This window comes from Thamnophis sirtalis, unplaced genomic scaffold (genome assembly GCF_051295495.1).
Source record: "Thamnophis sirtalis isolate CommonGarterSnake01/CBP01778 unplaced genomic scaffold, rThaSir2_p1.2 scaffold_9, whole genome shotgun sequence".
NCBI lineage: Eukaryota > Metazoa > Chordata > Lepidosauria > Squamata > Natricidae > Thamnophis > Thamnophis sirtalis.
In genome coordinates, this window is record NW_028261389.1 from 30,156,388 (window position 1) to 30,180,561 (window position 24,174).

Below are 24,174 nucleotides of genomic sequence, written 5' to 3' on the forward strand. Positions count from 1 at the left end.
TGCAAAAAATGGGGGGAGCGCTTCTCATGCGTGCATGCACATTTGGGGGTGTTGCGCATTGCATTATGGGTGCGGCACACCTGCACACGACTCCCCTGCGCTCCCCCCTTATGGCACGCGAGCCAAAAAAAGGTTCGCCATCGCTGCTATAGGCATTTATAGTTATTGACTTACCTCCTTACAAGAAAAAAATCTGCCTCTGCCTCCCAGCAATTTGCTTCCTTGCAGCAAACAGCAAGTTTCACTTTCAATTTCAGTTTAAGCACCTGCCTCCTGATGATCAGCTGTTTCAGGCTGCAGGGATTGCCATAACCTATTGCCACCTCTGCAAGCCCCATGTTCTCCGTTTGCTGCAAGGAGGTAAATTGCTGAGAGGCAGAGGCCAAAGGGTGGGGGCCAGTGGGTGGAGAGGTCTACATTTGGTGTATAAGGTGCACCCAAATTTTCACTCCTGTTTAGGGGGAAAAGGGTGTGTCTTATACTCTGAAAAATACAGTATATCTGCATTAAAGAGCAAAAGCTTCCATTGGATAATGTCACTAATGATATATATATTTGCTCTGAGCTATGGGCAAAGTATTTTTTTTTAGCTAAGATGTAATTCTGAAAATTAATTTTCCTTTCACAATGTATTTGGTTAAAATATATGGTGAGAGAGAAAAGGAAGGTTAGCTATCCCTAGAAATTGCTGGACTACATGCACTACATATCTTCCCTGAATATGTTAGTTGACATTGAAAGAATCTAGTAATATCTACCTATAAGAATCATGTGATGTCCTAATGCATATTACATCAGATACCAAAGGATCCTGTTGCTTTTGCTGCGATAAGACTAGCAGAGCTTTCTCTCCACCCCAGGGTGTCTGAGAATTCAAAACTGGGAGAGGCTGAACTACAACATCAATACTGGGATTTAGGAATAGGCATCAACATTTAGTAAATCCAAAATATTACCTGCAGCAACAGGCGCTTAGGTTTGGGACCTCTCTTTCTGTAACCTGAGGCACGCTCTCGTTCTTCCCTAAAGAGGCAGAGAATGCCTATCAGTTTTGTTTGTTGAAACTGCACAAATCCACAAAGCCTTTTGTACAGACATATTCCTTAACATTACTGACACATACTTCCAAGGAAATGCTGATTCAAGTGTAGATCAAATTAAAGATGGATTTCATACAAATTGGGTTGGTAATTATAGCTACTAATTTTCTCCAGATTTAATACAACTGATCATTATAAACTAAAAAGTGTTACTTAAACATACACACAAAATGATCCTCCTTTGTCAACAATTTAAATAAAGCTAAATGTGCTTTCAACAAAAAGGTTGACTAGTACTAATATTAGCATTCTTCAATCCAGTGCCCTTCAGATGTGTTGTACTACAGATTCCAGAATTCCCAGCCAACATAGCCAAAACATAGCAAAATGACATTCTCATAAGAAAGAAATTAAATCTAGGCAAAATGATGTATGGATGCCACTGACTGTTTTTATCTTGCTATCTACCATATTTTTGGAGTATAAGACGCACCGGAGTATAAGACACACCAAGGTTTTGAAGAGGCAAATTAAAAAAAAAACTTTTTGCACTCTGCAAACATCCCAAAATTGGCTCGTTTTTTGCAAAAATGGCCCTGTTTTTTTGTCAACAAAAGGGCATGGATAGCCTTTAGGAAGCTTATAGAGTGCTCCTTGGGGGGACAAAATTGAGGAAAAAACAGTCTGTTTTTCGCTCATTTCTGCCCTTCCCAGCCGCCAGGAGCTCTCTGAAAGCCTCCTACAAGCTATGCACAGCCATTTTGGTGATGGGAGCAGGGTTTTGGGTGGCAAAAAATGCTGTATTCTGTGTATAAGACACATCCAGATTTTCAACCTCTTTTTTGAGAGAAAAAGGTACGTCTTATACTCTGAAAAATATGGTAGTCTGCATCTCGTATATGAAAACTTGCAAGCTGAAGAACTCATCAGTAGTATGATTTGCTTTTATTATATTTCTCAATCACAGTTGATCTTTTGGAAGCTTTTCACTTCCAAAACACATTGGGGAACCCTTTGTTCTAAGCCACACCAAGAAGTTCATATTTTAGCTGAGGGTGTGGCTTTACTTTGCCTAGATGAACTGAGAGAAACAGTTTTAGTCTATATATATTGGCTGGGAAATTCTGAGAGTTGAAGTTCAGACCTCTTAAAGTTGCTCAAAATTGGGAAACACTGGTATAGCTAGTGCTGCAACCCCTTTCCCAGAAAAACCAGAGGTTTTGGCTTAATTTTTCCAAAGTGAAAAAAAGAAATGTTCTTACTTTTCTTCATAAGCCATCACCAGACGAGGATCAAGAATGTGTTCCTCAGGTTCCCATGTGCTGTACCTAAGAGAAAAGTTAGAGAAATCAATCAAAACATTTTGGGTAAATTTGGGACTTTTGTTCAAATGATCTACATTCTATTATCTCCTTATTCATTACATGGAGTTCTGAAATAAATAAGTACTTAAAGCAGTGTTTCTCAACCTTGGCAACTTGAAGATGTCTGGACTTCAACTCCCAGAATTCGCTGGCTGGGGAATTCTGGGAGTTGAAGTCCGAACATCTTCAAGTTGCCAAGGTTGAGAAACACTGACTTAAAGCTTTACTTTATTCTTCTAAAATATTTTTCTTTTACAACATGGAATGCATCTAGTACAACTAGTTTATAGTTTATTAACATTTATAGGCCGCCCTTTTCCCTGAGGGGACTCAGGGCGGCTCACATAAAATCAGGGAGGGGAATACAAACAATGACGTAGACACATATAAGTAAAAATAATAAGCAACATTCATTCATCATTCGGGAGGGGCGGCTATCTTTGTCCCCAGGCCTGACGGGCTAGCCAGATCTTAAGGGCTGTGCGGAAGGCCTGGACGGTGGTGAGAGTACGAATCTCCACGGGGAGCTCGTTCCAAAGGGTCGGAGCTACTACTGAAAAGGCCCTCCTCCTTGTAGTTGCCAGCCGGCACTGGCTGGCCGATGGAATTCGGAGGAGGCCCAATCTATGAGATCTAATTGGTCGCAGGGAGGTAATTGGCAGAAGGCGGTCTCTCAAGTACGCAGATCCACTACCATGCAGGGCTTTATGGGTGACTAGTAGCACCTTGAAGCGCACCCGGAGATTGACAGGTAGCCAGCGCAGCTCGCGGAGAATAGGTGTTATGTGGGTGAACCGAGGTGCACCCACAATCACTCGCGCGGCCGCGTTCTGGACTAGCTGAAGTCGTCGGATGCTCTTCAAGGGCAGCCCCATGTAGAGCACATTGCAGTATTCCAGCCTAGAGGTCACAAGGGCCCGAGTGACTGTTGTGAGAGCCTCCCGATTCAGGTAGGGTCGCAACTGGCGCACCAAGCGAACCTGGGCAAATGCCCCCCTGGTCACAGCCGTCAGGTGGTGGTCAAAAGATAGCTGTGGATCCAGGAGGACTCCCAAGTTGCGAACCCTCTCTGAGGGGTGTAAAATTTGACCCCCCAGCCTGAGTGATGGAATATTGGTCGAATCTTTGGGAGGGAAGCACAACAGCCACTCGGTCTTTTCTGGGTTGAGTACAAGCTTGTTAGCCCTCATCCAGTCCATAACGGCCTCAAGGCCTCGATTCATCACGTCTGCCGCTTCATTGAGTTGGCACGGGGCAGACAGATACAACTGGGTATCGTCCGCATATTGATGGTATCTTATCCCGTGCCTGCGGATGATCTCTCCCAGCGGTTGTATGTAGATGTTGAATAGTAGGGGGGATAAGACCGAACCCTGAGGCACCCCATATGTTAGGGGCCTAGGGGTCGATCTCTGCCCCCCCACTAACACCGACTGCGACCTGTCCGAGAGGTAGGAGGAGAGCCACCGCAACACGGTGCCTCCCACTCCCACCTCCCGCAGTCGTCGCAGAAGGATACCATGGTCGATGGTATCGAAAGCCGCTGAGAGGTCAAGGAGAACCAGGATGGAGGGATGTCCTCCATCTCTGGCTCTCCAAAGATCATCGGTCAATGCGACCAAAGCGGTTTCTGTGCTGTAACCGGGTCTGAAGCCTGACTGGAAGGGGTTGAGATAGCTTGCTTCCTCCAAGGACCGCTGGAGCTGGAAGGCCACCACCTTCTCAACAACCTTCCCAAGAAAGGGAAGGTTGGAGACTGGGCGATAGTTATTAAGAACAGCTGGATCCAGAGATGGCTTCTTTAGGAGGGGTCTCACCACCGCCGCTTTTAATGCGGCGGGGAAGTTCCCCTCCCGAAGAGAGGCGGTAACAACCGCCTGGATCCAGCCTCGTGTCACCTCACTGCTGTTAGTAACCAGCCATGAGGGACACGGGTCCAGTACACAGGTGGAGGCACTTACAGCCCTCATGGCCTTGTCCACATCCCCGGGGGCAACATCCTGAAACTCAACCCAGAGATGGTCTACTTGATCCTCTTGTGCCTCGGCTGGAACTGCAGAGATGGAGTCCAAGTCCGACCGAAACCGAGCAATTTTGTCCGCTAAGAATTGGGCATAATCCTCAGCTCTGCCCTGCAAGGGTTCCCCCGCTTCCCTCTTATTTAGTAGGGAGCGGGTTATCCTAAACAGGGCGGCTGGGCGGGACTCAGCGGACGCAACCAAGGTGGCTATATAAGATCTTTTCGCTGCCCTAAGTGCCCTGGTGTATTCCTTGGTGCTGGTGGTTACCATTGCTCGGTTCGATTCGGACTTATCGGACCTCCATCGGTGCTCTAGGCATCTCCTCCGGCGCTTCATCTCCCGGAGTTCCTCGGTGAACCAAGGAGGTCTCCGGGATCCGCCGCCTCGGAGGGGCCGTAGTGGCGCAATCCGGTCGAGGGCCTCCGATGCTGCCGACTGATTTGTTTCAACTGATCTCTTGAAACAAAAATAAAATAAACTTCCCCTTCATGGGCTACATTAAATAACTTAATTCACTTGTAAGATTTCCCTTTGATTGAAATTAATCTCTGGTACCTACATGGATATGGATTGATTACATGGATTATTATTTTCAATGCACTCAATCTAGACCAAAGCTTTGGGATTAAATTTTCAAGAGAAGCCAAAGTCAATTAGGTTCTCCTACATAAAGTACCCAGGAAAAAACAGTGTTTCCACCTAGACAAACTTTCTTTACAGTGATAGTAAGCAGGAAGAACTTTATCTTTTATAAACAGTTTTTCTTGCTTGCATTAACCAGTATGAAATATAATGCTATTTTTAATGATACAAAGTGTAAAACTCTGAACATAATGCTGAGGAGTATAGCATACTTTTTGATTCCCTACAGATTCATAGAGGGACAGTTAAAACATTGAACGTAATTAAGCCACTTTAAAAAGAATACATATTACAGGTAGTCCACAATTTATAACCATAACTGAGTCCCAAATTTATGTTGCTAAGCAACATTAAGGGAGTTTTGCCTCTTTTTATAATCTTTCTTGCCACAGTTGTTAAGTGAATCACTGAAGTTGTTAAGTTAGAATCACATCTGCCTTCCCTATTGACTTTGCTTGTTAGAAGGTTGCAAAAGGGGGATTACATGACTCCCAGGACGCTGCAACCATCAGAAATATGAGTCAGTTGCCAAGTGTCTGAATTGTGATCATGAGACGGTGGGGATACTGCAAGGATTCTAAGTGTGAAATTTAGTCATTTTTTTTCAGTGCTGTGTGGTCATTAAATGAACTGTTGTAAGTCAAAGACTAATTATAGTAAGACTACAGGTAGTCTTCAGGTTATGATCATTTATTCAGTGATCAAAGTTACAATAGCATTGATGTATGACAGGTCCTTGGTGTTCCAGCTGTTGCAGTATTGCTGCAGGAACGTGATCGCAATCAGCACTTACACCTAGCTCACAATTGCAAAATTGGAATAAGATATGGTTACATGATCGTAATTTCCAACTTTCCCTATCAGCATCTCACAAGTGAAGTCAATGGGGAAGTTGGCAGGAAGTCGGAAGTTTCAATCACATGAAGTTTCCATTTAACAAGGGCAACTGGATCTGCTGGAATTGCCATCGCTAAGCAACCAGGTCATGTGAAGCTTTGTAACAGAATTCCTGTTCCTAATTGCCTTCATAACCTGAGGATTACTTATAGTACATCAACTTCTCCAAGTGCACATTTCCACCAAATTATCCTACCACCAAAATAAATTTCCTCTACTAAATTAGAACAAAACATAATAGCACAATGAATATTTCAAAGCCCCCCCCCTCAATCTTTATCTTAAATATAAAGCGATGGAGATAGGGGGAATTTAATAAAAGTCCTTTGCAGAATGGTCCATAAACATGATGCCTCTTCAGAAGAAAGTATGTGCCACAGAGGACCTTGAAAATAATTCAGATTGTCAAATAATGTAAAAGAAGGATATCTCCCTGATTCGCGCGACTTAAAAGTTTTTAAATAGCCAAATTCATTCTGAATAAATAGAATAGATGAAAACTATCTATAAATGTACATATGCTGATGATACAAAAACTGAAATTCTCTAAAATTAAGAGCAAGCAGATTGTGGACCTGTAAGTCATTTAGCCTCAGGGTACAGTTGTATAGCATCTGACTGCTTTTTCAAAATTTAGTGATATGAGTGCTGAAAATATATGGTGTAGAACAAGTTAAAGACAACAGTATAATCCTTAAAATGGGCTTTATACAATTTGAAAAGGAAAGGAATAAATCATTACCACCCTCAAATGGGGGAAATAAATTACAAAGGAAAACCAGTCTCACATGGCACATCCATTTTGGATGACTTTCTCCCAAAATATTAAGTGCAGTTCATGACTCAAAAAGTCTCACAAATTATCTTTCTACTACTTTTTTGGACACTTGATGTTACAAACATTCTTCAAACACAACCTCAAGTATAATATATTAGCAAAAAAAACCCAGAAAAATTAATCAAAACTGGTAAAAGTCTTTCCAAGTCATTGTTGTTACCAGATCAAACCAGAGTATTGGTTTCATTTACATTTTCTCTTTTCCTCAAGGCAATATGCACAATACTTCAATTTTTGTACTATAATCAGGCCAGCCACAATTCATAATGTCAAGTACATGGCATATTATGGACAAAAATGAGCAGCCATATTGCCAGTGGTCTGCAATTTCACCTTGTTTACATTAATTGTTTGTATCAGTCATCCAGATTATTTTTGATCTCAGACCCTATTTAGTGCCAGAGTGAGAAACTTATGACATTTCAGATTTTCTGGATTCAAACATAATCCACCAGATTTGGACAACAATTAACCACAATGGGAACTGTAGTCTAACTTTTGGAGTGTGGTAGTGTCACATAACACTGGTTCTAGAGTCAATGCACAGGCTTTTGGCTTCTGAAGTCATTCAAAGTGTTAGTTTTAACCTATTAAGCATTTAAAATCTTAACACGTACGTTTTTATAGGAATTCCTACTTCAGGGAGAAATTATCTGTCTACTTTGGTGTTTCTCAACCTCAGCAAGTTTAAGATATGTAGACTTTAACTCTCAGAATTCCTCAGCCATATGGAGTTGAAGTCCACAAAGCATAAACTTGCTGAGGTTGAGAAACATTTGTCCAGCTTGTTAACCTTAATAGGGAACCTGAGAGTGTCTCTCAGATGAGATCAAAGGAGAGGATGTTTTTCAAGAAATGCCTTATAATATTATGAACAGCTTAATTTCAAAGACCTGAATAGCACCCTCACCAAAACAATCTTTTGGAGAAAGTTAAAACAGAGCTCTTCCCATAATTTTTAATCAATAAGGAACATTTAAAAAAACCTGTTTACTAGAGGTCAGCTATGCAGAAACAGTAATGTATATAATGTAGTAATTTATATTTCAAATTTCTGTAAACCACCAGCAATCCTTCTGAAGCTGGCAATGTAAATTCATTTCAAAGACAGCAATAAATTTAAATTCTTCAGATACTTAACCCCATATTCATGAACTTGCTCATCGCAGAAGTTCATAGACATTATCTATGTCTATTATCTCATCTAAACTTCTTCTAGATTAGTTGCTTCACTGCAGATGAAGTCATATACAGAGAGAAATCTCTCTCTCTCTCTCTCTCTCTCTCTCTCTCTCTCTCTCTGTGTGTGTGTGTGTGTGTGTGTGTGTGTGTGTGTGTGTGTGTAAACATATATACCAGGGAGAGAGGGAGAGGGAAGAGAGGGAGAGGGAGGGAAGGGAAGGAGAGATGGGGGGGAAGGGAGGGATTGATTTTAAAATTCTAGGGCTTTTTAAATAAAAACAAATTGATCATTTTCTTCATACCAGCCTTAAAACTGGGAGTGTGATACAACTTATCTATACAAATATCTTATCTGGTTGCTGGTTCTTAGCTCACCAGTTCCTCCTTAGAGGAAGGCTGCAGTCCAGCTGTTGAATAATCACATTTAATTTCAGATTCAGAATTCAGCATTTTAGGCTTCTGAAAATGCATAGACAGAGGTGTACTTCAATAAGTAGAATCTACATGCTGAAATCAGAAGCATGGCCTATATTTAAGGGTCTTCATTCCATATTTGGTCCAAACAAAGGTAATGTTAAAAATTATTATTTAATTCATGCAGCTTCTCCTAACCCAGAATGTCCAAATTGTCAAGAAACAGTTCTAGGAATAAAAATTAATTACTAAGATGCTCCTTCAGTTTGCCATAAAATGTTCCATATTTTTCAGAGTATGACGCACCTTTTTCCCTCAAAAAAGAGGCTGAAAATCTGGGTGCGTCTTATACACTGAATACAGCATTTGTTTACCTCCAGAAACCCCGCCCCCTTTACCAAAATGGCCATGCATAGACTTTAGGAGGCTATTAGAGTGCTCCTGGGGGCTGGGGAGGGCAGAAATGAGCAAAAAACAGGCCGTTTTTTGCTCAATTTTGCCTCCCCCAGCCCACAGGCGCACTCTACAGGCCTCCTAAAGGCTATTCATGCCTTTTTTGAAAAAACAAATGGGCCCATTTTTGCTGAAAACGGGCCGTTTTTGGAAGGTCTGCAGAATGCAAAACCTTTTTTAAAATTTTTGCCTCTTCAAAATCTTGGTGCGTCTTATACTCCGGTGCGTCTTATACTCCAAAAATATGATACTTTACACACTATCTAAGGAATGTTATTCAATTGGGTAAAAGATAATAGAATGCTTCTTCTAAAAATCAACACGTTACAACCAAGGTATTTGGCTCTACTCATTTGGACATGAATAAGATACTGGTTTCTTCTCTGCTTACAGAAAGAAAGGCAGTACTAGGAAGATAGTGTTTCCATATTACTATTGCAAACCATTACATAAATAAGTGTTCATACTGTACTTATTGCATTTCATTGGCCCCTGAAGATGGAAGATCATATTTGAGTGTGCTAAGGAACAGAAATTTCTTCCCAGCCTGCCATATTTGCTCGGAAAAACACTACAGAGCACGTGTGAGAGGAAAACAGGAGAAAAGCAATTCGACTGCATATTAGATGAAAACCTATGTTTACAGATCTCCACGTCTATAGCCATGGGACTGGTATACTGTATGTGTACACATCTAATGTGTCATCTGATTCTCATCCTTAAAAATACAACATATACCCTGCTGATAATTATACTGTATTCTCTAGCAATCTCCAGAGGAGTGTGGATAAATCTTTGTATGGTTAGAACTATAATGTCACTTTGGTTCAGAGTATAGCAATAGTAGTTACTTATATACTGCTCCACAGTGCTTTACAGTCCTCTCTAAGCAGTTTACAGAGTCAACATATTGCCCCCCACAATCTAGCACTTCATTTTACCGACCTTGGAAAGATGAAAGGCTGAGTCAACCTTGAGCCGGTGAGAATCGAACTGCTGGTAGTCAGTAGAATTAGCCTGCAATACTGCATTCTAACCACTGCACCACCATGGCTCTTATTGCACCATCACAGCTCTAATATATCCATCTCTAATCCTTTTTGATAATTTTAGAAAGCATGTTTTTAATTCTAGGATTAAGGTATAGACTGATACAGTCTAAAATCAATTTATTGAATGTGTTTGACATTTAATCTGCAATCATAAACCTACTAAGAAATATATCCATGACTAACTAAGAATTTATTTTTGGGTCAGTTATACTTCTAGACTGCATTTCTAATAAGGTGAGTGGAAAAAAGGCAAAATTATATTGTAACATGCACTCTGGGCCTGTATATGAAGAATTAAATAACAATAGATAAAATGGGCCATGATCTAGGAAAATTTCAATTTCTAATTCAATTAATTATTTGATATGATCATGAACATACTATATCAAAATTAAAATCAGTCTAGGTTGAATGAGAAAATTGATATATTCTATCAAAAATTTTCAATAAAAAATTGAAAATTGATTTAGAAGAAAAATTGAATTTATGAATTTAATACCCCTATATTATTCAGTCTATGGATGGATTCAGATATTAGCATTATAAAATAACAACATATTCTAATTTCTCAGCAATATGTATAATTTTACCACCAAATATCATGATTGTAAGCTGCCCAAAGTCACTTTAGACAGCAAGATGGGTTGCATATAAATGTAATTAATAAATAATAAATAAAATAAAATTATCTTACAAAGGAGGATAAGATAGTGAAATGATAAGAATGTACTTGAGGATTTTATTCTTGAGTTTAATCTAAAATGACTCCTTCAAACACCTACCTAAGATTATTGAAATGAGATAAGTTAAGGGGATAAGCAAAAGTTGAATTGAGAGGTAAAATGTGAGCTTTATTCAATTTTGATTTTTAAATACCTTTCTGGCTTCTTTTGTATTGAGCTTAATTTAATACCTGTTGGGATTTCTAATGAAAGAACAATTCTATAATTACTTTAATTCTGTCTACTCATTTTATCTGTTGTCTTTCTCTTCTATTTTTTTTAATTTTTACCCTGCCTTTATTTGTATAAATAATTCAAGGTGGTGAAAATATCTAAGAGTCTTTCCTCTTCCTATTTTCTCCACAACAATAACTTGAGGCAAGTTGGACTGAGAGTGAGTGAGTGGCCCAACATTATTCTGGATCATCATCTGCAGACGTCACATTTGCAGAGTATGAAAATTTCTCCCTACTGAACATAATCTCAATCTTCAATTGATTGAAAATTGACTGGTTCTTCTTGTTACAGTATCCTGATCCATAATTCAAAGACATCTATTTTCTTTCTCTCACTATTCAGTGTCCAGCCTATAAAGCCATATATTACCAATATAAGTTTTATTATTTTGATCTTTTTGTCATAAATGCACTCCCATTATTCATAGCCTTATCAAAGCTTTTTGCTGTATAAAAATCTTCAATTTTTCATCTTTATTCATTATTAAGCCTAAGAAAAGTAACCATCATTTATCACTATCATTTCTTTACATCAACTGTAAGTTCACTAACAATGCTTGTTGGTATTAAAGTAAGTCCTCGTTTTGCTTTAGAACAGGGGTGTCAAACTCATTTTCATTGAGGGCCGCATCAGGGTTCTGTTTGACCTGGAGGGGGGAGGTGTGGCCAGGGTGGGCATGGCCAGCTCAACATCACTCATGTCGAGGGCGCATGTGGTGACCCAAACACTCTGCAAGTGAAAATGGGCTCCTGAGCTCCGTTTTCAGCTGTGACAGCATCCTGCAACCCTCTGCTAGTAAAAACAAAACTCGGGAGATCCACTTGCAGCCCTTGCGAGCTCCGTTTTCAGCTGTGACGGCCTCCTGCAACCCACCGCCAATGAAAACAGAGCTGGCAGAGGCACTGCGGACCAATCCTTTGCTGTTTTCAGGGCAGTCTCGTGGGCCAGATCTAAGCACCCACAGGCCTTGAGTTTGACACTTCTGTTTTAGAAAGACAGACATTTTTTTCTTCCAAATACCTCCATGAAATAATGGGCACTATCTACTGTATCTGAAATAATCTGGGTGACTAATATAAATTATGTGATTTGTCCCCATGATGTGTTATTTGCATAATAACTTAATTACTCAAGTGACATTATTTATACAATTTAATCCAAACATAAATTACTGCCAGTGATGTAAATTCAGATTTAATGATATTTAGATTTAATATAATGCCTTTTCTATTGAAATGGCTCATTAAACTCAGGATTTACTGTGCTCAGGATTTACTGTGCTCTTAATATTTAATATTTAATAGAAAATGGACCCTATTTTATGCCCGTTTAAAACCCCAACCCAGAGTAGTGCATGCAGAGCTTATTTGCCTCCATAATATATAGACAAACAGGCCGCTGGTGTTTTTCACACTGCACAACATCTCCAGCAAGATGTAAGGGGAAAGAGCTAGAACTTTCAGAATTTCATATTTTTTAACTTTTACTTTCATAGTAAGCTCTTCCAAGTTTATATTAGTTTTCAGCTAACAAAGTGGTGTTATATGCATAACTCAAATGGTACCGTTTTGACTCAATATTTTGATTTCGTCTATTCTCTCTTACAATGCCTACAGAGACAATATGCATCTTTGTTTCCTTTCCTATCCTGAAGTAGTCTTTTTCAAATCCAGTTTTTACAATAGCTTCTTGTTCACTGAAAAAGTTTCACAGAATAATAATCATGTACTCTGTCATATCAGTTAGCCTTTATAATATCCACAGTGTAGCATGAACTACAGAATTGTTTTTCAGCATCTTTTTTCCAGATTTTCTTTTAGATAAATACACTGAAACCTGTTCATTTTTCTTCTACTCATTCCAATTCTTGAAAACTAAGTTCTGCAGTTTTCTTAGCAAAGTTTTTCGGAAGTAGTCTGCCGTTGCCTACTTCCTAGAGCTGAGAGAAAATGGTTTGGTCAAGGTCACCCAGCTGGTTTTGTGCCAGCAGAATTAAAACTCACTGTCTTCCAATTCCTACCCTGATGTCTTAACCACTGCACTAAACTGGCTCTCATACTCATCTTACAGTCTAGCTCTATATCATTCAGGTCCAATATTGTTGGCGTAATTGTGCTCTTTATTTGTCTAGGCTTGTCCTGTATATTTGATACCAATTATTCATGGTTTTCATAATCTGTACCTAGAAGTGTCTCGGCTGCCTGAACTGCACTTTTCCATCATGTTTCTTATTATATAGTTGATTTGACTCTGATGTTGTGTATTTACTGATGTCCAGTTATAAAGCCTATGTTTATGTTGCTTTGGTATTAGCACTGCTAATCCCTTTTGAAACATGCTGATTTATCTCTTACAGTACTTTATTTACCCAATCCAACTCTTCCTTTGATTCCAGTTTTCTACCATTGCATCTATAATACTCACATATTTTATAGAACATTGATATTTATTGTACAGCCACTAATTGTAATAGATGTAATTTTTCTAATTGGGCTTTGTTCCAGCATGTATGGACCAATGGTCTATTTTAGAATCTTTGCTACATGGCCTAAAATTATACCGTGTTATCAGGACCGCCTGAATTCATTTAGATCTGAAACATCCTGTTTAGTATGCTTCATTTCAGTTTTGACAATTTCTCTTTCCCCCGGTTCATGCATCTCATGTTCTGTGTTACAACTGTGTGTCTTTGAAAATAATGATTCTTTCAGTGCTGGTTTCATCATCTCTTCCAAATGTGGTTTGAGTGTTTAACATTTTTTCTAATAGTTAAAAGAGTGTTTTTGACTGGAATGGAAAGGTGATGAGACTCATAATTAAATATTTCAACCAATGTCACATTGTTTTCTTGGCACCAATCCAGAACTATTCTGCTGTTGCCTTTTTCAATATTTGATTTTGAGCTTTTTTTTCCTCCTAAGCAGTTGTTTTTGTCATATTATTTTCTAGCACGTGCAGAACATCCTTTGGGGAATTTTCTTAGGGTTCCCTCTCCAGTTTTGACCTACCAACAAAGGCAACTCCATCAGGAGCTCCAGCTCCTATGGGTGTCAATTCTCAAGGCTACTGAAGCTACTGAGCGCTCTCATAACATTGGAAAGGTAATCTCCAGGAATATAATCCTTTGCTCTTCAGCTACTTGGATCTCCAATTCTTAATCCTAGCCAGCCTGGCCAATGGCAAGGAGTTCCTAGATTTAGGAAATAAATTTCAGGGCTTTAGATTGTCTACTGTCTGATATCGGTTCAAATTCCAATCTTGGAGAATATTAAGCAGGTTCTTTCTTTTATTTGTGAATTTATTCCTAAACTGGATGGTGGAAAATCATATTATGAAATAAAATATTCCAGCTCATTGCCTATGATATGAAATAGAAAAATATCAAGTATTACACATATCTAACTAGAAGACAAATGCAGCAAGAAAACTGTTTTTCCTGCCTTGAGGCTGAGGGAAAGAGATACGATACTAAGTCAATACATTTACTTTAAAAGATGCCTTTCAGATTCTGCTCACAGGAGAAAGACAATGTTAAAAATAGTTAACATATTCAGCTTCATTTTAATTCATGTATATTCTGTTCCCCTTTTTAATCCAGCCTTTTAAAATCCCTCCCCTCCTCCCCATCTCTCCTCTGTGCCAATGTCCACAATGAAAAGTGATTAAACCCAAAAATGCCACTTGAACAAATGTTAATTTTGTTTCCTTCCTTTCTGCTGGGGGAGATTTTGGCAGCACTTTTAATCGGTGAAAAAAGAGCAAGCTAAGAAATCCTGAGAGGAAAAGGGAGGCAGCACTGGGCGGTTGGGAGGGAATCTTAGATCAGAATTTTTAATAAATATCCTATGGGTGTTGCCCGTTCCTCTGCAGTTCAGTTTCTTGCTTGACTGCAGTAAGAAAACACTGCATATAGGAACACAGTGCACTTCGCCACACAAGACAAACGCATAACACCACCACCACCACACAAACAGAAAGGACAAGACTGCAGCAGAACTGCAGACCACGCATTCTGGAAAATACAAGTCATATGATCACTTCTCTCCTCCTCCCCCCTCCCTTCTTCTAACTCAAGTTGTAAACAAGCTCGCAGCTGACCCAGTGCTGTAACCAAATTCTTGGCTCTTGGCTCTGATGGGTGGGGCATGAAGGCAACTTTCAGAGAGGCACACAAATTATATTTTGGAGCTGGGGGGAGGAGAGGAAAGAGTAAAAAAAAAAATCAGCCAAAAATTATTGATCTGCAGCCATTTGCCTCCTATCTCACAGAATGAAATACCGTAGACATTGATAAGTACCATCAGAAATTAATCTCTTCATAAAATTAATCAAGAATAGAGCCCAGAACAATGCATTTTTAATGTTCATAGACCTGTATCAAAAAAGGGCAATCAAAGGAAAAACAAACTCTGAGATGTAAGAGTGTTTCTAACAAAAATCAATGGTTAGTTTTAAGGCTAATTTCCAATTGATTCTGGCAGTTCTAATAGCCATTTCAGGAAGTTTCTCCCCCAGCAGAATAGCTAAAAGACCCTAAACTATTTGGGGTGTATTTTATTAAAGTGAATAGGAATGAAAAGGGAATACAGCAAAGGATACAGTGAGGTAGATTTTTGCTGCTTCCTGAAAGTGTAAAATTCAGAAATATTTCTGATGTAGTGAAGGAATATTATGAATTAAGAAATAATAGAGTAAACTTCTCTTCAAAGTAGTCTCTATGATGCACAAAATTAAACCAAATTTCAGTCTGATATTTAAAGGGAGGCTAAAATTCCAGAGAGACATAATCCCAACACGTGATGAGAAACCTATTGAATACATCCATCATTACACTAAGAAACACTATTAGTACTGATAACACAGAGTATAATTTGGATATCTTCCTTTCTGTTCAAGATCTGATGCCCATTCAGAATCTGAACTCCAGGATTAGCAGGAAGCCAGTAATATCCTGGCAGATGATTAGCCTACAGCTGTGTTCAGTAGTGATGTGAAATTAGGGAACCAAAATCCAGGGCCTTGAGCAGCAAAGTTTCTAAACACAGAAAGTTCGGTTCACTTCAAAATTACTAACACATGTTTCATCAATAAAGCTGTGCCATATAGAATCTAAAATCAATTCTGCCAATCACTGAAATTTGGCCCATTTTAACTTCCAATGAAATATGTAAATTATATTTACAACACAATTTGTTTTGGTAGAATAACAAAGATGTCCCTATGGCTTGGATTAACAGGAATACTTTTTTTAACATACTTGATTTTATTGTGTCACACTACAGCATATTGCATAACAGATTACTACTCTGCCTGTTGAAATGGAATTAACTCTTGGAAAGCACAACACCGCTAGAAGCACCAAGCAACTATCTTGTAGATGCTTAAACAATACAATGTTATCTGAATGGATGTTATTACCTGTGATGGCGAATCTATGGCACACATGCCAGAGGTGGCATGCAGCGCCCTCTCTGTGGGCATGTGCACCATCAGCCCAGTTTAGCTCCGCCATGCATGTGCACATGCCTCCTGATGGACAGCTGGTCTTCGGGTCTCTGACGTGCCTGTGGGGAGTTGTGCATGCATGTGTGGGGGTGGGGCCTGTGCAGGGGGCTCCATGTGCATGCAGGGGCTCACATATGCATGGAGGGTGTGCATGTATTGCATTTTGGGAGTTTGGGCATGCACGCACTTTGTGCACTCAGTCCGGAAAAGATTAGCCATCACTGCTATACTTTACATTCTAGGAATAAATAATGTGGCTGATTCTATGTTATTTGAATTAGAAAGACAAAGGCATTATGTTGCCAGATATCTATGGCTAAAATAAAATTGGGCACTGACCAATTTACCATCTTGTCAAGGATACATATATACACAAACTTCTGTGAACAACACTGAGAAGCCAGCTCATTTCTACAGCAGTTTTCAGTCATTTAAATAGAAACTTTTCTAAACTGTACAAAAGATACCTCTGCTATTCTCCATATCACACACAATAAGTGGATCTGCTTCTCTTTTCTTTGTCACTCTCTGCCAATGTCCACTTATTACAATCACTTCAAATAACGGACGGGTGGCAAGCAAATTTTTATTGTTCAACTAGCAAAATCACAATCTGCTCCTTACTTGTTCCATTTGGCTCCTATATTATCTCCAAGAACATTTTTTTTACATAATTACTCCAATTACCTCTTCTTTTTATTTGGGACGGTGGACTTCTATTCTTGAACTATTTTCCACAATACCACAATAAAAGGTTTTTTTTAAAAAAAATAAAATAAAACGTACCCATTGAACTCAGTTCAAAAGAATCAACTAGGGAAACCTAAGAAGATCCTTTTCTTGAAGCTGAGGCCAACACGGGAAAAAAAATAAAACACAAGACAGATCATGGTTACAAATCCTTTCAAATATAATCCAAACTTACTTGGGGGGCCATCCTTTCCATTTCACCAGATATTCCACCTTACCCTATAGGAAAAGAGAAAGGAAAGGAAGTAAAATCAACAGTGCCATCAAGCCTCACAAAAACATATCAATAAAATATTCTAACAAACAGCACCCTTCAATTTGCCCATTTCTCTGCATTTATAATTAAACCTCTTCACACTCTGAGCTGCAATTCCTGGGCTTGCCCTGGAGGCATATCCAAGGGCTTCCCAGGGCACATAAAAAAAAACTGCAAAGCACCACAAGAGCAAAAAAACAACCTATCTATACATGATTAAGAAGGAATGTTTAGAAATTGGGAAGAAAAAAAAATGCTGCCTGCTAGATAGGATGACTGAGTTGATCACCTTGCTACTTTCATCCCTTTGCCTGCAAGGGCTTCTGGTACATCACACAGGAGCTCTGCTTATAGCAGATTACAGTATAATTAATTAGGGGTCTTATGCAATAGTCTAAACACTGGGCTACAGGAATGTTTCTCAGATTATCTAAGGTAGTGCAGATAATTGCTAGAATTGCTGCACAAGGTTCTCAGCCTCCTCCCCATCTATAAACACACACTCATTGGTTCACAGTACAGAATGCCAGCCTACTCCTTACTTCCATCAACTGAACACAAGAAATCATGAAGAAAAAGGCACACATGATTGCTTGTGTTTAGTTGATGGGAAGTAAGGAGGGAAGTGATGCCCACCACAACAGAAGGCCATCAGCATAGATTTTTTTTAGCAAACAAGTATAAGGCAATAAAAGCGTTGAGCTGATATACTTATTTTCCAGTTTATTAGGAAGCACTTGATAAACTGTTGAGTGAATTCTCTAAAATTACTGACATTGTGCTTCAATTTATAAAAATAATCCATAATTTTTTTTAAAAGGATGATATAGTCTTGCAATCTTCAACTCATACAATAACCTGACATTTTTCCCACATCAAAGAAACTCATTGATCAGCACAAATTACCTCTGAAGCAGGCAATGATGAATATTTATGGCCTAAATAACTTGATAAAAATGAAACACAAAAATGAAACAATAATCATATTCAGATCATCTTACAACAATCTCAAATTTCACTAAAGCTGCTGAAAATAGCTAACCTTCTTCCAAGACATACAATTCCAATTTCTCTGTTCATCAGGATACTTTATGACTACAGAGCAAAAACGTGGGAAGCAAGAAAATGATCCAATCCGAGAGGCAGAGTTTTTTTTAAAAAATATGACGTCTACCCATTTTGACATATTTATTCTTCCTCTAGCAGAAACGTCTACCCTACTCTAACACTCCCACTCTGCAGCAATCCTAAATTTGCAATCCAAGATACATCCGTTACTTTGTCTGGAGGTGAGGTCTCTATTCAACTCAAGACATTTTGCACATGAGTAAACAGGACCTAGCGCCGCACTGGGGAACGCTGCAACAACCCTCGTTCACATTCCAACAGGGCACATCACCACGTGATAAACGTGCAACAACCATCATTTCTCTGCCCTCTTGCGAGTCAGCCCTCTCTTGGGCTTCCCTGGCGCCCCCTGCCGGCGGGAAAACGAGAAGTTCCGCCACGCCCCCCTACTCGCACTACGGCGTGTGTACAAACCGGGGTGCGAGAGGACGAGGTACTCCACTTCACTCTCGCTGTACCGCGCGGTGTTTTTTTTTTTGCGGAGCAAGAGCAGCTACCGCTAGAATAACGGTTTGCAATGAAAAGTCCCAAGAGGAGGCTTAGCAATGGAAGAAATATCCCGCCTTCCAGATTCTTCCTCCCTTAAAACGCCGTTTATAGCCCTGCTGCAGAATAAATGCGAAGTCGGTGCAGGGAAGCAGCAGCAGCAGCAACCCACCTTTCTTACGCGCTTCTTCCTGATGCTCTCCACAGCAAACACCTGCTCCCCAATAGCGGAAAGCTCCATACAGGGAGGAAGAAGGAGGTGGCGGCTGCTCGCAGATTGAGGGGAAGTATCCAACTGCGCGCCGGCTATCGCTGTTTGGTCTCGCTCTTACTTACTCCGCCGCCCCCCCTCCAACTCCAGAGCTCAATCACGCCGCCGCTAACGTTCCATTTTAGAACCTGCGTAACATTTTCCCAAGCGCGCGCGAGAGAAGAGCGAGCGAGCGAGCCCCCGCCCTCCCCTTCTGGCCAGCGCTAGTTTGTCAAGAGGAGCCGGGTGCACGGAAACCGCTCCTGCTTTAGACCTGCTCGAGCGGCGTGCTCCACCCCCAAGGAACCTGCGCGAGCGTGAGATAGAAGCCTCGAATCGCACCGCAGGCCTAATACAAAGGCCAACCTTGGACTTGGCGCGCTAGGCTACTATTACTATTATCATTATTTATTATTATTATTTATTAATTATTATTTATTAATTATTATTTCCTTCAGGGAACGGGAAACAGGAGTGAAATAGCAATTCCCTCAATCTGCGAGGGGAAATGAGCGAAAAAGCCCTCCTTTTTCACGGCTGGTGTTTTACCCACTGATGTTCGGTGTTGGCGCAGTATAGAGATCAGTCCCGGAGCTGATGGCAACACAATTCTCACAAAAAGGGGCGAAACGGCTGCAGGCTTTGTGCACATATTCACCTGCGAGTATTCCTTTTATTGCACCGAGTTGTTCTTATTTTTGAGGAAGGTGCGCAGGAGTGCCCTGCAAAAAAACTCTTGCATCAGCGACCCCTTATTTATGAAATCCCACGATGGCTCTGCTAAGTGAGTGCGCTTTTCCTCTGTCTCAAAATACACGTTGTGTTTTCCTCTGCAGAGGAGAGCAAATCACCCGTTATTTTAAAACCAAACCTTATTTCGGTATCTGTATAATAGGCATCCGCAAGGTGGTAGTCGTGGGAAGTTTCTAGAACAGTATTCAAAATTGAACCCAAAGGGAACGTAGTCTGTCAAGTTGGAGCTGCAAAAACAGGCACCCACCCTGCAGTGCACCAACCCCGTTAACTCCAGTCAGAAATCGCACATTTGTGCCCCTCATTTTCCTCCCGTCAGGGCATTTTTTGCACGACTTTTTCTGCAGCTAAAGACAAAGCAGAATTTCCCGGTGTCCCCAGTCCTCGCATGGTTGGGAAAATCTGAACAGCACAGTCTTCTGTGGGTTTACTTGGAAGTAAATTCGATTAAATTCAGTAGAATGTAGACATGAGACGGATCGGTCCTAAATGTGTACCGGTGCCTGCAATTTTGCCTGCCCCTTTCAGCATTTTTCACATACGTCATAATCCTAGGTGAATGATGTGGGGTGAAAAACAATGCAGTTTCTGCAGCGGGCGATTGTCTTCATGTGATCGCCCCATTACGGTATATGTACCTTTTTCATAAGAGGCCGTATTTTTTTTTTAAGGCTTGCAATAAAGGCATAAATAAACGCTTAAAGGCATCATCCTGCGATGTTTACAAAGTCGGAACTTTCGTTTTCAAGCTATCCTTTTACGTGCCCTTATTGGCCCTCATTTCCAGGAGGCCTGCCTTCCTAAGCCTTCATTGGCCTGGAGCTCCGTTTGTTTCCTTCCTTTGCGCTCTAATTGGTCACGGACTAATTATTTTGGTTTAATTGAAAAATCCTCGACAGATGAAAGTCGGGTCTGGCGCCACGCCCAAAGCGGGATGACGAATGTCTCCTGGCTAGAGGGAGCTTGTCCTCTGCGAAAAACGGGCAATAATGAGATCTTTACTGAAGAAAGCCGCCTCCACCGGAGACTGCACAATTACAGTCCAGGCTGATATATTTTGTTGTTCTGAAATCTGTAGTTTATATTACAATGACTGAGTTTATACTCAGTCACTTAAAAAAAAAACTACCAAGCAAACTCATTATAGCTTAATGTGATGTGTGATTCCAAAGACTGGATTGTGTGCCACTTGGGTTAGAATGTTTATTGTTCAAGGATGAACAAAATGTTCCTCGGTTTTTTTTTCCTCAACACTGACTCAGACAATAGACTTGCCTTTAAAAACGAGATTCTGTTGTTAATCATAATACTCTGTATCTTCTGTCAACCAATTTGAAACCATTCCGTTTTTTCTAACCAATTTCTCTTGCCTCTTTGTGGCCTCAATAGGAAGTGTAGTTACTTAAAAAGTCCCCATTTGTTTGGCTTTGATTCCATTGCATCTGATGAAGTGTATTTGGATTAATTTTATGTGAAAATAAATGTTTTGGTTTGACACATATACCAGGAAACCTGTGCTTGTTTCTTGTGAAAAACCAATGTGGCAACCTCCTTTGGGAATTTACTTTTTTAAATTGTTTATGGTTAGAGGAGAAGGGAGAATGCAGATAACTTTTTTGTTGCTTGTTTGAATTTTCACAGACATCCTAAAAAAAAACCCCACCCATGCAGGATTGATGTTGACTAATCAATTGTATATAGAAAGCCATGAGCAAAACATGAATGCCATAGTTTAATGTGCTATCTATGAGAGGATATGGGTAAATTGGGAGGATTATCAATAATTTATTCAAAGTGTTGCATCCACATGCATTTCCCATAATGGAATCGGCACCAAGCGTCCTCGGGCGGGGGTGGGGGATGGAGCTCAAGCATCATATCAAGGCCTACTGTTGATGTTTGTTCTGGAATAATCCATTCAACCCAGCACTTTTAAGAGAGCCAATAGCTGGATTTCTCAAATTTCCCTAAACCTTATTAAAACATTTCGACTGTATGACTGATTGTGTGCCATCAAGGTATTGATTCCCAGCACCTCCCTAGATAGATTTTCTCTATGAGAAACTATCCCTAAACTGGTCTTTCAGGTCTCCCACCAATGCACTAATAGCCACTGAAACTGAGTTCATCCACTTTGTTTCTGTTTGTCCTCTTCTATTTCCTTCCTCCTTTTCCAGAGAGATAGATCTTTGCATAAGGTATCCAAAGCAATATAATTTGAGCCTGGTTATTTGTGCTGATATGTTCAATGATCCATTGTTTTAATTTATTGGTTGTCAGTGATACTCTGAGGAATCTCCTCCAACACCAAAGTTCAAAAGGGTCAATACTCTTTGCATCCTGCTCCTTTAAAGTCCAACTTTCACTTCCATATAATGTTACAAGAATATAGTGGCTTGTAGAATTCTGATAGACACATCACAGCATTTGAATATCTTTTTCCAAATCTCCTTCATGGCTGCTAAGATTGTGTTACTTGTTAAAGGCTCCATTGTTTATTTAATAGCCCAATTTTCTGGATTCATACAATACATCTGGCAAAAATGTTCCTGAGAAGTTGAAGCTGTCTTTGTTGTGCAAGTACAGAAAGGATTTTACAAAATTAATAATTTGAACTATGTGGCTAGTGCTACTGGAGCATGCCCTTTACTGTATAGTTAAGAGTTCTCACTAAAGGGTGTGCTGGAATGCAAACTTCCTAGTTTCAGAAATATCAACTATTATACATCTCAAGATTGCCTGGTAAAATTGGGCATTGCAGACAAAGTTTTCAGTGATCCCAGTTCTTCCTGTTGTGCCAAGTTCAGAAAATAATGCTAAGAGTTGCTGAGTTATGGTGCCCTTCTGGATTTCATCATGTTTGTCATTCCATTCAACATTTTGATTGAACCATTTGGGAAGGTCAACCAAGCCTGTGGGATGCTCCTTACCACCCATCTCTAAGGAACTAGACAGAAACTTTGAAAGTTGCCTAATTTTCAGAGCAGGCTGGATGAAGAAGCTAACATTAAATCAAGAAGGAAGTGCTAATCATCGTAAAGTTGTGTTCCCTTAGAAAGTTCCTTAATTGTTATTAGATTCCAGATGATGGATGCGCCAAAGAAGCTTGGAAGAATTATTCCTGGTTTGCCAGTTGGAAGCCCTCCTGAGCTTCTCAGATTTGTTGATGTATTGGTTTATCTCATCTTCTGCAACATGGGGACACTAAAGTAAGTATCTGAAAGCTGCAGTTGGTACAAAATAGTTCAGCTAACCTTATAACTGGCCTCACATGATGCAAAGATTTGCCCTGATGCCCAGGGCACACAATTGCTTATGTGTCACAATTGAAGGTGTTGATTCTAATCATGAGGGGTCTTTACTGACATTTCAAGCCCTAAATAGTGTAGAATCTGACTGAAGGATTTGTAACTTCCTTCCAATGTTAATAGCCCATCTTGCTGGCTTTGCCGTGAGTTGCTCCCATGCCATGGAACACATCAGCTTTTACCTTCCATTCTCTCAGCATTTCGGAAATGTACAAGACATCATCTCTTTTGCTAGATTTAGTTAGGCTATTTTAGATCAAAGTATTAGTGCTTTTCTTTGGTTTTTAAAATGCTGGTAGTCTCTTTGAGAACTTGTCAGAATAGAAAGGTGTGGTATAAATAAATAAATAAACAGTTCTGGCATATTTAGTAAAGCATCATCAAACAATGTTTGGCTTAGTGAAATATGTGAATCCAGACCCCATCTGCTTAGTTAAAATGATTATTTTCTTCTCTTTCTTTTTCTTCCTTCCTTCCTCATCTATCCAACTATCCATCCATATTTTTCTTTCTATATATCATTACTCAAATCATCAGTAACTTGCAGTGTTAGGGTGACACTTTTATTTATTTAACTTAGGATGATAGAAAATGCAACTTTTCCTAGTTTATTGGTAAGACAACCTTTATGAAGGAGGCCCCCAGCATATACACATGGAGCTCTCTAGCTTCTTGTCCTACATCTTTTAGGCTCTTATTTCTGTGCAATGATGTCTACATGCTGGAAGAGGTTGAACAATAAATGATTGTTTGATTTAATATAAGGCAGCAGAAAGTTTAAATCTTATTTATTATGGCTGTGCAAGCTTTGAAAATCACTTGGAAGTTCTTAATCTACAAGCACAGTACTTCTTACTTATTCCTTATAACAGTCAC

The 24,174-nt window shown here is 39.8% G+C and overlaps 1 protein-coding gene across 3 annotated transcripts in view; it reads right to left on the minus strand.

The window, feature by feature from the left end:
* Positions 1-19,422, minus strand: part of CBX7 (chromobox 7) — a 29,144-nt gene extending 9,722 nt beyond the window's left edge. Inside the window, exons 1-5 of one of the 3 annotated variants that reach the window (XM_014054929.2) lie at positions 18,416-18,689; positions 18,280-18,319; positions 17,293-17,336; positions 2,303-2,368; positions 957-1,023 (exon numbers count right to left, since the gene is read on the minus strand). In XM_014054929.2, the coding sequence (XP_013910404.2) occupies positions 957-1,023; positions 2,303-2,368; positions 17,293-17,336; positions 18,280-18,319; positions 18,416-18,453 (255 nt within the window). In that variant the 5' untranslated portion in view covers positions 18,454-18,689. Of the gene's footprint in view, positions 1-956; positions 1,024-2,302; positions 2,369-17,292; positions 17,337-18,279; positions 18,320-18,415; positions 18,690-19,159 lie in introns of those variants that run through there. The other 2 variants (XM_014054930.2, XM_014054931.2) reach the window with 2 other exon arrangements.
* Between the last annotated feature and the right edge of the window lie 4,752 nt (positions 19,423-24,174).